Source organism: Ascaphus truei, chromosome 3, assembly GCF_040206685.1.
Source record: "Ascaphus truei isolate aAscTru1 chromosome 3, aAscTru1.hap1, whole genome shotgun sequence".
Classification (NCBI taxonomy): domain Eukaryota; kingdom Metazoa; phylum Chordata; class Amphibia; order Anura; family Ascaphidae; genus Ascaphus; species Ascaphus truei.
This window is the reverse complement of record NC_134485.1, coordinates 108,968,509-108,982,027: the sequence shown is the minus strand read 5'-3', so window position 1 is coordinate 108,982,027 and position 13,519 is coordinate 108,968,509. Positions and strand designations below refer to the sequence as shown.

The 13,519-nt window shown below is 44.3% G+C and overlaps 1 protein-coding gene across 1 annotated transcript in view; it reads right to left on the bottom strand.

Moving 5' to 3' along the window:
* Positions 1–8,135, bottom strand: part of PRPF8 (pre-mRNA processing factor 8) — a 29,658-nt gene extending 21,523 nt beyond the window's left edge. The window contains exons 1-12 of the mRNA XM_075589317.1: positions 8,004–8,135; positions 6,939–7,049; positions 5,551–5,719; positions 4,704–4,868; positions 3,891–4,109; positions 3,472–3,684; positions 3,240–3,365; positions 3,047–3,152; positions 2,141–2,331; positions 1,648–1,767; positions 1,378–1,567; positions 183–302 (exon numbers count right to left, since the gene is read on the bottom strand). Of these exons, the coding sequence (XP_075445432.1) occupies positions 183–302; positions 1,378–1,567; positions 1,648–1,767; positions 2,141–2,331; positions 3,047–3,152; positions 3,240–3,365; positions 3,472–3,684; positions 3,891–4,109; positions 4,704–4,868; positions 5,551–5,719; positions 6,939–7,038 (1,719 nt within the window). The 5' untranslated portion in view covers positions 7,039–7,049; positions 8,004–8,135. The remainder of the gene's footprint in view (positions 1–182; positions 303–1,377; positions 1,568–1,647; positions 1,768–2,140; positions 2,332–3,046; positions 3,153–3,239; positions 3,366–3,471; positions 3,685–3,890; positions 4,110–4,703; positions 4,869–5,550; positions 5,720–6,938; positions 7,050–8,003) is intronic.
* Between the last annotated feature and the right edge of the window lie 5,384 nt (positions 8,136–13,519).

Genomic DNA, 13,519 nt, shown 5'->3' with positions numbered 1-13,519 from the left:
CAAGTTATATTTTGCACCATGTGTGTACCCTTGCGTCTCAATTGTTTTTCTTCCTTTTTGTTCCTTGCTGGCTGAATATTCGGAAGACTTGCGAGTGCAGTCACACACAAGATTAATCTTCTGCTACTCACACAAGAGCCAGATAGAATTTGCCAGGTTTCCTACTTGGATGCGGCGCTTACCTGGAACGCATCCACATTTCCCAGTCTGTACTGCACGTGGCTGTCCACAACCAGCTTTGTCAAGCGCAGAACTTCTCGGCACAAATGGAAGGCATTACCAAACCGAGACTTCTTACGTTCCTAGAGACAGACAAGTAGATTAGCATAAGATGTTTCAGAATACCGACTCCATAACAGGTGTGCGCAAAATGGTTCCCATAACCACAGCCATGATTCAAAGTGGCCCAGGAATGCCTTAGAGTAGTATTTTACAACCCATGGGGCGCAGGAGTCGTACATGGGGGGCTGAGTGACAGACACTGGGAAACACAGTAGATGACAAAGAAAAGGGAGGACAGAGGCGCAGAGAGGGGGTCAGGAGGAGTGAAAGAATGGCAGTTTAACTGGAACCACCCCCACCATTAATATACTCCCCTTTGTGGAACACCAATTTGAATGACTTTTGAGGGAAAACATCCAAATATTGGGCATTTTTCTTTACACATTAAATACAGCACAGGCCTTCCATAGCAAATAAAATGCTTTTTTTAACGAGTGCACTCCACCTTCTGTTGTATAAATGTGATATGAGCTCAACTGCAAAGGCATAAGCAGCTTACAACTTCAGCCCATCACAGTCAGTTAGCTGTACAAATATCTCCAATCAATTTGTAATTATTCTGGAGTATATTTTTTTAAAAAGGAGCACATGCTCTCTCAAAAAAAAAATGGTCTCCAACTAGGTAGGAAGCAGGGGGTCACCAGAGCTGATCTGTGCATATTTCAGCTATGGGGACCTCCATGCTCCTGAGATACTTACCTCCTTATGGGGGGCCGGAAGCAACTACACGGGTTTAAAATGTCCTGGTCACGCAGGCCAATAGGAAGCCACAAGGGATGACATCACCGCTTCCTATTGGTCCGCGTGACATGGGAGCATTAAATCCACCACCACTGGAGCTTCTGCCAGCACCCACTACAGAGGCATCTCAGGAAGCAAGGGGTCCCCCACAACTGAAATTAACACTGTTCAGGTCCCAAGCCCCCCATGTTCAATCCTAGAATTATAAAAAATAAATAAACAAAATGGAAAGCAAAATTCTACTGCAACACATTCTGTTAAAGTTCCCCCCCATCAAAACCACACAATGAGAACAAAAATAAAGCCTGTGTTTGAAAAGTAATCACAAACAATTCCCAGGAGTCAATGGGATACCTTTGTGGTCAGTGTTTTCACGGGTTTCAGGTTGAAGTTGTAATCCAAGTGAAGATAGTTGAGGTTCTTTCTGTGAATCAATAAGTTCAGCATGTTGTAGCCCTGGCGGCAAACTTGCAGACCAACTTCCACCCAGTCCAGCTTGGTTGACTGGAAGAACTTTGTAGCCTTAAATGACCGGAACAGATATCTGCAAAGAAGGACCACTATTAAGTACGTGTCACACAGAATATAAAACTTCAAATGACAGAAGTCAAAACAGGGACGTACCTCTTCTTCTGAGCTTTAGGTGGCCTGTGCTTAAGTGCATTGAGCACATAATATTTCAGCAGTTTTTGGTAGGAGACCCGGACTTTAACTGGCTGGCCAGCTGGACAATGCTCCCGGTACCTAAGGACAAAATATATAACCATTAATACTTGCCACAAAGAGAGGGCCAGTGTCTTGATTCCACCCACAAGAAATGACCATCTACAATTAGGAACCACCAGAAACACAAAAACTAAAAGTAACTCACACTTGGATCTGAAAGAAATGTTACACTTCACATTTGCAGCATGATCAGGATCTTCATTCTACCCAAAATAACTGGTTTTCCTAGCAATTAAATATAATATATATATATATCGTAATTTCCCTTATATTCCATATTCATATTCCAGTTTGAAAGCTTTAATCCACTTCATGGCTGCACTGTACAAATCTCTGCTGTGCTTTAATCCTGGCATTGGCAAACTGTACACAATGCTTGAAAGATTCTTACCAGTTCTTCACCAGGGGTATGTCAACAGCCCTCCGTGTTCTGCCAGATCGAAGGTTGAAAGGACGAGGTGCCCACAGCAGGGCAATTCCATTCGCTGTGTTATCAGAGTATAGAGGGGTGTCCTTGAGGAAGGGTTCAACGTATTCTGGCAACTCAAACTCTTCATCATCTTCTGGCAATGGCTCCAGAGTCTGTAATGGAAGCACACCAACTTCAATCCAATACATGGAAACGTTAAGTGACCTACTCTGCCATAGACAAAAGCACACATGAATTGGTCTAAAGTGGGACGTTTGTAGCGCAGTCCAGTTCAATCTAGATGCTGCTCTAATGCCAAGTACCCCAGTTATTTTGGAGAATATTTTCCAACCCATTGTTCAGCTGACAAACACCAATGCTGCCCACATTCTAAAAAGTTCATTTAGGGGTTTGAGCGGGGATTTACGGTTTTATCTCACACATTAAGATAAATATATATATTTGAAACTATATTGCTCATTTGATTGAATCGAAAACTCCACTTTTATTCACTGTTTAGAAAGCTATTTGATAATATACCTATTGCCATCGCTTTATATTGGTACATATTACGGACTATTTAAAAGATTTACGATCAAGAGGAGCAACAGGGTTCTGTGTTTTTTTGGTCATCCAAGCTGGAATTAGTCTCCAAATCTGCCAAGCTTAAACTAAAGACATACAAGAGAGCTTTTTTGCTACCACAATGTTTTCAAACCATCAAATGCTCCAGTTCTTTACTTTATACACTTTGTCAGTTTGAGGTTTTTTATACGTTGTTATTTAATATTTCACTTAACACGCCCGCCATATGGAATGGTCACACGATAGCCCCACAACAAGAGATTTGGAAAAATGCAAGTAAAGAAAAAAAAACCATGTACTCACCTTCACAGAGTGTCTGTGCGATATTGGGTTGATAAGTGGATCAAAGTAAAAAGCTGGCAAATCAGGATCCTCTGTTTTAATGAAAACCACATTGGGAGTGTGATACCTGTAACAAAAGATGCAAATTATGGGCAAATGAATAGAGAATCCCTACTCTGCATACAGTGAGTGCAACAGCAACTGCCTCACTTACCATGTCAGATGTACATGATGTGGGAGGTTGTTGTACAGATAAGGGAACGCAATCTTGTACTCTGTTCGGATTGGCTGCCGGATAATAATTTTGTTGATGTCATTAAACTCATTCCAGTCTTCATCCCTGAAAGACAGCGTTTTCACACGTGAATCAGTATGAAATTGATGTTCAAAACAGAAAACAAACAAAAAAAAACAACACACGTTCTAACCTCGGCTCTCCCACTTACTGCAAGTTAATATCCCGAACCAGGGGTTCGAATTTGGGCCCGCCGGGAATTGCCATGTTTAAAGCCTTGGAGGTGAAGAAGGCCTTCAGGTCAAACAGGTAGAAATAGTTATCATCCACCAGATCTGTGAGCAGCTGATTGGCCAGTCGATACAGGGTTGACATCATTGGAAGAGTGAACTGCCAGCGCTGATAGGTAGAACCGTTCACATATCTGCAATGGAGGCAAAACATTAACACTAAACGCAAGAACAGACGGGAATTAGTTATCACAACAAGTCCATGTTAAGGCTATGTACAATATAATTAGCACAATTTTGATTTCAAGTGCACATTCTAGATATTACTCATTCTGCAATGAAAGATAAACGGCACTGCATTTTGTTAAGAACCAAAAAGGTGTTCAGCAATTCGCTTTACTTTCTATTGTCTCTAAGCGGCTGGTGGTCGTAGAACCAGTCAATGACAGGACCATCTTCCTCCTGGTCCAGTTCCAGCTGGATGGCTTCCAGGGGCTCCACATCAAGGATATTGTCAGCATAATCTAGTGGGGGCTCCTCGTCATCAAAGGGAGGAAACCTCATCCTTTTGAAGTGCCGCCTGTCTCTCTTTTCCCGTCTCATCATAATCCACATTGACCTGTTAATGATGTGAAAAGAACATTGCTTCAGAGATGAAAGTTGCTGATGCATTTTGCCCACTCAAAAAACCCTGGACCAAGAAACAGCTCACAAAAAGCAACCATGGACCTGACAAACTACAATGCAAGTTTTGCGATTGGATCATAAATCTTCACGTACTGAAAAACTAAGCATGGACATTTGTTAGTCGGTCCAGAGAAGATGAACTAAAGCCACAGCCATCGATAGACATTGTTCAAATCAGTCAACTGTCTTTCTGATCAAACCTCAGAATATACACTTAGATCAGAAGTTTATAATTACATAAATTCTACAAGTAATTATGTGTTAACAATACTTTATGAAGTTTAACAGTAGGTGGAGTTGACGATTGAAAACTATATGTTAAGTTAGCACAGCCACAAGCTGAAATGGTAGTTTAGGCTCCTGGAGCGTCCATAGTTGGATTTCTGCATAACACAACTAACCTAGAGCTCTACTAAAAGTGAAAAAGTAAGACTGAGGGCCAACATTATACTCAAAAGTTTAACAAAACACGTATATCATGGGAGGTCTTTCATTTCTCGAACCATGACCAGGTAACATTTCTCACCCCCACTGCGATATGTAGACCGGTTCAATGACCCAGGGGATCTCGCTGACAAAGGAGATGGCACCTGTTATATGATACAACACAGGCACATCGCGAATCTGTTCCCAGGGCATGGGCATATTTTCCAGTAGCTTCAAGACAGCATGAGGCATATACTTCAAGGCCCTGCAAAGAGTTGAGAGAATTAGAGTTGTCAAAATATTGCTGCTCCGTGTTGCATCACCTGATGAAAGGTCCTGGTTGGACCAGAAACGTAGTACTCGAAGGTTCCGTAAAAAAACAGCATGCTGAACGATTGTCATTTTTCTAAGGGGATATAACCATTACATTGTTTATGCACGAGTGTTGGCCACATTCGTTTTCGCATCCCAGTGTTACTTTAAGTTGCTCCAGGTATTTTTTGTTTGTTGCACAGAAAAGGTCTCCCCTGCAATATAATGTAAAACTACAGTGGTCTGAAAATAGTTTTGACAAAAATGTGATCCTGTTTTGCTTATTGCGGCACAGTGTACAAACACCTGTTTGGACACATTGGTACTGTGCCCTGGCCAACATTTCAGTTTCTTTAACGTCTTTAGCACTGCACAGGCTTAATGGAGAAATGTCACAAAGCAACACTAGTTCCACACTGAAATTTGTGATGCAAAGCCTGCCTCCACCTTCTCTGCTCCCCCACTGCAATATACAGTAACTCCCCCATAGCTTTCCAACCATTGCTACGTTCAGCAGCATCTTGTGACCAAATGAACATAAAATCCCAATGATGTTTTTCAGTACATCTTTGCACCTACACGTAATAAAAGCCACCAAATCCATTAAACACCACAACAGTAATGTGCATCCTTACCCCAGGTAGACCCTTTTATCATGACGGAACTTCCTGTTGGTCATATCTCCATGGTCGCGGATAATTTTGCGCACATGCTCCGGGGGCATGTCTTCCTTCTGAGCATCCACAAACCCAAACTTCCTCTTCTCTGCATAACGCTTTGCCTGTAACTGCTGCCATTTCCGTGCTGGAGAAAAGTTTTAATACAGTAAGGATGGCGATACCCAATGTTTGGTGGAACAAAACTACTGATGCATAGCGCACTGTATTCTCCCCTATTATCTGTTTAACACGCGTACTTGACACATTTAAAAAGTAGGACTTAAAGTACTATACAGTGCATTTCTGCGGCTACATCAGTGTGTTATATTTAAAGGCATATGAAAACACCTCTCCAAGATCTGCTGAGGAACACACCCCACAACCCTCCAAAAAAACAAAAACAAACAAGCTTAGGTTTAAATGATTGATTTCCGTTCATACAGCCACAGCTAGCCACAAGATAAACGCTTTCCAACTCATACGTAACCCTGCAAAGTTCAACAGTAACCACATTATTCTATCCATGCCCATCAGGTGCCATGGAAGGTCACTCCGCTGGGAGTCAGTGGGGCCTCCTTTATTGTTAGATATAAAGGAGAGGCTATACCGTCCCACCACACGTCCTCAAATTAAGCATTGTTGAAGTTTGTTAATCCATGTAGGAAGTATTGAAACATTATGTATGTCATTTTATATTGCAGTATAGAATTCGGGTTTTACTTCCTTTAATTTTTTCGATTTTGAAAAAATTGGGGTAAGACAGCGTTACTCCCCCATCACATGTATATTTTAGATTGCAAGCTTCTTGAAGCAGAGGTATCATTAACTATTTTTAAATGTTTTAAGTTGTATATATTAGGTTTTGTTCTGGTCTCAACCGTCCACATTGCACTATGCTGTGGAATATGTCGACTCCTTATAAATTAAAAAAATGAATGATAACATGGGCCCATAGTAAGGCCTTGATTATACCAAGTCCGTGCGAGCCCCCCCCCCCCCCTCTGTGACGTCACTAGGGCGATGCACACGCCTGAAACTTGCACTTCAGGCAGGAGGCAACCAGAGTAGACAGGGAGGCGTGGCAGAGCCCTCATTGGCTAAACTGCTCCCTTGACGCGGCAGTCGCCTTCAGAAAACAAATTCTTAGGTCTGTCGCCTTGCAGCTCATGTCTGCGCGCGGGTCACGCTATTTATGAGCTTTCATTGCATGCAAGTACTTTGTGCGGTGGCGCGTGCTCGGCCGCCTTTGGTATAAGCACGGCCTAATAAGTATTAAGAGAACAGAAACACCATACAATTTAGGAGTTTTCCAGTGGATGGCATATTAACATCTTGTAAAAGTCTTACGTCCTACCAGGACTCACCTTTCTCCTGCAGCTTCTCCTCGGACATGTAATCCGGGGGGACACCAGGAGGGCCGGGCATGGAGATGCCCCCCGGTCTGTATGGGAACACCCCGGCCATGGTGCTTCAATCTGGAAAATAGGTGAAAAGGAGATTTAAAAAAAAAAATAAAAAAAAACACTAACAAAACTACCATTTGCAATGTGTGTCTAGTAGTTTACTGCAATGCATATTGAAAGCACATAGGAGCAGGGTTCGCTCTATGTATGTGCTATACAAGACAAGGAGGCAGATATTATGTGCCTCTTTCCCAGGGTTGCGCGGCACTTGCAGAGGCCACACGTGCTTCCCCGCATTTAAATTAAATGCCGGGGAAGAGCACAAGGCCTCTGAATGCCTTTTACCTGCTCTCAGATGGCCAAATTATGCCTCAGGGGGTCAAATCTACAACGTCACATGACGCCGCTGATGCCAGAGAGAAGTTAAGGGGGGCAAGAGCAGGCAGCAGGGTTCAGCACATCTGCAGATAATGCTTCGGCAGCCGGCCTTTACTCTCCAAACTTAAAATCCAGAGCTTAAAAAAAAAAAAAAATATTCCTTATTTTAAAAGAACCTACTTTGTCCTTTTTCCAGATGTGAATTATATTCATTAACTACAAATAGTCTAGCAATAAAGGCTTCTTACTGCTCAGAGTTGTGGTTTTATAACAAACCAAGCGTATAAAACATAGCTAAATACAATACGTCTCAGGGATTTATCAACAAAATATTACCTGGGGACACTACTTACAGCCTCCCAACCGGGCTACATAGTGCTACTCCGTGAGCTTACTTGTTTGTAACATCAACCAACTCCACTCCAGCAAATACAATCACAGCCACGTTACACCTCTGTATAAATCAATTTAAGGCCCGGTCCAAACTCCCATTACCCCGAAAAACCTGGGCCTCGCTCTGCAGCCTTTCCCGCCGCTTAGGCCTCAAGTCCCCAGCCTCTCCCACGCCGGCCCCGTGGCTCCTTCCCACCTCTCTCCCGGGAGACCACGGTCTAACCCCACACCTCCCTCCCAGGCCGCAATTCAGACCTCGGTCTCTGCTTTCTCTTTCCTCCCACACTCGGGCTGGCGTTTCCTCCTGCACAGCAATGGCGGCCAAACGCGCTGCGCACGTTCCCCGATCACCCGGATGCAAACAGAGCGCCGGCCAGCGCGGCGACGTCACCGAAGCGACACCGACGCTGCAGCCAATAGGAACACAGCGCGAAGACGGCGGGAAGATCGAGCCATGTACGAAATGGGCGTGTCCAGGTCAGGTATTCCTGCAGACGGGACTGCAAACATTTCACCATAACCAACCATTTATAACACAACCTTATTTGGCAGCTTTACCAGTGAAAAACATACAGGACATACATGTTCTGTCTCTGGTTTTAAAAAAGCTTTACCAGTGCAGCCACCTCTGGGGTGAACTGACCCAATGTTTATGCCCAGTATTTGTAATTTATTTACATTGTGTTGTAACTGTGTAAAGCGCTGCGTACATTGTTGGTGCTATATTAATACAATTATACATCCTGATGTAGCCAACGTTATTGCAACTATAAAGGCAGGATTGCGCGTCATGTATGGTGCAATCACGTGCTATTTTGTGCGTTAGCACGTGTGCGCAAAATGGGGGGCGCGCAGTTGCAGTTTGCAACTGGTTGCATTGCATAGGACCTGCGCCCGTCCCCGAGGCATTTAAATTAAATGCATGGGGACCGCATGAGGCCTCTGCAACTTACCTTGTCTTCGGCGATGCGCCGTTAAATGACAAGGTAAGGAAGGGTGCAGACTGAAAAGATTGCGCACCGCGGTGTTAGGATACTATGTTAATGGTTTCACGCAGTGCTTAATCACGTTTAGTCACAAGGTGGCACTAGCACACCTCCGCTCTTTCCTCCTCTCCTTGGCCCCAGGCCCCTGACACCTCCTCCTGATTGGCTGCCTTACCCAGCAGCAGCCAATCTGGATGGATGAAGCTGCCCAGCCCCTTAGTATAGGGGTGCGCAAACTTTTTTTGCTGCGCCTCCCCCTGCATGCTCTCCTCTGTTGTTGCACCCCCCTTGCTTGGCTCGTCGTCAAATGACACAGCGGAGTCGGGTAACTTTCCGTGACCCACGTTACCATGGCAACCGTGACATAATTTGATGCCACGGTTGCCATGGTCTTGATTCCTGAAGCCGGCTGAATCTCGGTAAGTAGAGGTTGCAGAGGCCTTGCATGGTCCCCCGGCCTTTAATTTAAATGCCTCGGGGAAGAGCGCGGGACCAATGCAACCGCCTGCAACCCCCCCCCCCAAAAAAATTGCGCACCCCCCAGTTTGCGCACAGCTGCCTTAGCAGCATCCCTGCTCAATCCCTGCCCTGGGAAATCCCACTGCCTCCCAATCCGGTCAGGTCAATATATCCAGAGAGGTAATACCGGACATATACATGTCCAGTATTACCTCTAAGATTTTACTGGACAGTGTCCAAATACAGGACAGTCCGGTTCAATACTGGACACCTGGCAACCATTGGTGGCGCTGTGAGTGAACTGTAGTGCGCATGCGTTGCATTGTTAATGGTGACCTGCCATATAGTCCGTATAAAAGGAATATGTGTATACAGTGGCGGATTTCCCATTTGGCCCGATAAGCCCGGGCCTAAGGCGGCAACATTTTGGGGCGGCATGCACGGTCGGCGTTTGCCTCAATCGGCTGTTGCTGCCTGAGCATGCCAGCCGCTCATGCACGTGGGATCGCGCGTGCGCACAAGCAGCTGGCAAGGGCCGATTGCGCATGCGCTGGAGGCAACGTGACATCACACGGCGTTGCGTTGCCATGGCGCTGGAGAATGAGGGCACCAGGTAAGTGCCTAAGAGCATACATTTATATACTTGTTGCTAACTGCTCAAACCCTCGTATATTTAGTCTGTTGATATCCATACCTGATCATCACTTATAGGGTTAAGCGTGTCCAGGTTATCTTTAGGCAAACAATATACAAGTGGGTTGAATGACCTATAGGCTGTGGGCTTAATATCTGCATACAGAGTGATATAAAAGGCTATTTATATATCAGGATCTACTGTGCTCCCTAAAAAAGCCAGTATAAATGGCTAATTAACAACCAGTTCCTTATAACAGGAGAACACAGCATTGATGTGTATGGTATCTCAAGATTTTTTTCTTGCTATCAAATGCGTGCAGTAGAAAAAACGAATGGCGCACAGCCAGGGAGCCAGGTGTGGATTATAAAATATTTCTTTATTGCAGCATAGTAGGAGACAAATTCACCCCCTTGGGGGACACAGACAGGGACCTCCTACGCGTTTCGGACCAACGGGTCCTTTATCAAGGAGTATGATATCAAGTTACTCCTTGATAAAGGACCCGTTGGTCCGAAACGCGTAGGAGGTCCCTGTCTGTGTCCCCCAAGGGGGTGAATTTGTCTCCTACTAAGCTGCAATAAAGAAATATTTTATAATCCACACCTGGCTCCCTGGCTGTGCGCCATTCGTTTTTTCTACTGGATATACCTGAATTCTGGATCCTTCTTGGCTTGCACGCCGGCAGAAAAACCCTGGAGATGACGTGAGTGGGGTTTATTGGTTCAGACTGTGATAGTTAAGTTTGACTGTTGTCACTGTGATACTTACAAGTCTTCATTTACCTACCCACTCCCACTGGTATCTCCAGGGGTTATATTATTTGTGCCATTGGATGTAGTTGCTGCGGGCTTGAGCACCCTAACTTTTTACCTATCAAATGCGTGCATACAGGAAATAAGTGGAATTTTGATTTAAAACATCTATTTGGACTTCTGTGGACACTATATATCTATGAGGAGTTAGATGATATTAAGATACTTTGTCCAATTAGGAGTCTAATATAGACTTTAATAACCTATTTTGATAAGGTTTTTCCACTTAACAAGTGTTGCATGGTAGACAGGAATTATACTAATAATCCATGGAAAGTGGACACCTACGAATGCCAACAGATAAATGCAGCCTCTCATTGGGGAATTTTATTGCACTGTAAATAATTATAATACAGCAAGGCCCGCTTCTCGGCGCCCCGCTTTTCAGCGATCCGCTCAGCGATCCGCTGATACACCGGCACCGAGAAGGGGGCCGCCATATCTCCTCAGAGGCTGTTGCCGCCGCGCATGCGCAGAACGTAGCTTGCGCAGATTGTAGGTTGCGCGCACACAAGGGGGAAATTGCCGGGTTGCGCATGCGCACAAGGGGGAAATTGCCGGGTTGCGCATGCGCACTAGGGAAATTGCCGGGTTGCGCATGCGCACAGCTGAAAATCGCCGGTTCCGCTTTCTGCCGATTTTCACTATACGACGGGCCCTTAGAACGGAACCTGCCGTATGCCCGGGGCCCTGCTGTACACGAATCGTCGACGTCAGAATGTTTAATAAAACTTTATTTTTTTGTTGTTAAGATTAGTGGTACATAAGAGGATATTTATATTATAACGCAATTCTCTTATTCTAGATATTGGAATCTGACAGATCATTCGAGATCTGTATATCAGACTATGTAGTTTGAGTGCAAGTGATAGGGATTCTTGTGTGGGGTTCTTCTTCATCAACAGTTGAAGTGCCTAAGGGCAGCATTTTTTTAAATCCACCACTGTGTGTATGCGCACTGAGACAAAGCAGTGGAGGAAGCAGTACATCGTGTACACATGCGCTTTGTGTTGTCAGTGGCGGCAAACAATTACAAGATTGTTCAGTGCTTGCCTGACGTAACAAACATGATAATAGTATTTTTTGCACTGTATGTGTCCAATCAGGGACACTCCAGATGCGTTGATAGGTGTGTTACTGACCTTGCACTACCAATTAAAACAGAGTTAGAAAAAGGTGGGAAATACAGAGGTACTAGAGTTAGTATCAAGTACCTGACCTATTTAAAATGTTTGTAACCTTTTTAAATGCCTGATCTTTTGTAAATGTTCTCTTTGCTGATTGTTTATTCTTTTCTAAGATTATGTAAGCTTTAGACCCTAACCCTTTCTTCATTTCACCAAACAGTGATCACTTTTTGGTGTGGGGGGGGGGGGCGAAGGGGGTTGGGAGAGGGTTGTTTTTAATTTGTCACTGAAGCACACTCTCGTACTGTCATCAAGATCAATAAAAAGAATCAGTTTTATCTAATTTCTTTTAATGCTGTAACATTGAACTCTGTTAAACAGAAGCAACATAATAAATAACTGTCAACTTTTAAGGAACATATGCTGTATTAACGTTGGTATAAATATTATTTGAAACCAAATAAAATGAGCAATCAACTATGAAAAAAAGTAAATTAAAATCTCCAGCCGCCAGATCGGGGCATACGTAGAGGTGCATTGAGAGTGTCTTTAACTTTTTTAGAGATCTGATGTGTGAGTCTGTATGTGATCGTGCGAGGGAAGCAAACTCCTGAGATTAATAGGTAGCTCTCTCTTTTCCCTAGAGCCGTCAAAATAAACATTATGGGTCCATGGTTTATATTTCATCGAGGACATGTTCTTGAAACAGGAGCTTGGCAAAACGGTGTCTTTGCTGTTGTAGATACTCTAGTTGGTAATTTGACACGAACACCAAAAGGAAGTCAGCCAAAGGTTCACCCAGGGACAAGATGTCCTGCGCCGACTCAGTTCTGTGTTCGGTGTGTTCTGTCCCATTGGGTAGCCTCAGTGATCAAGAGCCTGTGGAAGAGCTGGCACATCCACTGTTCAGCTCCCCTGTTTCCCTGTTTCTGTACGTGGTGGTGTCATTGGAACAAATTCCTCCACATCCTCAAACAGTATACGGCTGTCATGGTGATACTGTGAAGGTGCAAGTACCTGTAGTAGTTCCTCTGAGGTACTTGTACGAGTGTGCCACAGCATCACGTACAGCATCATAAATCAAGCTACGTATTTCGGTAGGCTAGACAGGGAAAGGGGGGGGGTGAAAGGGAGAGGGTGACAAAGTGAAACGCGCATCGGGTTATCTTGACGTCAGCAGGGCCATCTTAACAACATTAGGGGCCCCCGGGCAAAGCAGAGCACGGGGCCCTGCCTACACAATCACTCACATGAATAAAAATGTAAATTAACGATTTGTTAACGAATAGTTAATATCCCCATAATATCTAGTTTCTAATTTATTCTGACATCTTACTGTTACAGTGTTATTCATAAAACAATATTTTATATATCTTTTACAATACCTCACAAGAGAAACATCACTTTGCAAGCTATAACTGCAGTACAGTGAAAAAACTCAACCTGTGCCCCCTTTTTTATCTGAAGAAATATCACAATAAAGACAGTCACTGGTATATACTTCTAACCTATGCACACTGTCGCTCCCAGCCTCCCACGCGCTCCCTAGCAGCAGTAGGCACCGGAAGTGCTGCACTGCTAGGCTGCGAGCGGTTGTGAAGCGTGCCGGGCGGCACTCTGACGCGTCTTTGACAAAGGGATACTACCCCGAAATGCGTCAGAGTGCCTTTTTGTACCCCTCACCATGGAATAAAAGTTTTTTAACAGAACATACTGGTGTCTAGCCCCTGTCTCTTCTACTCAGCTGTGC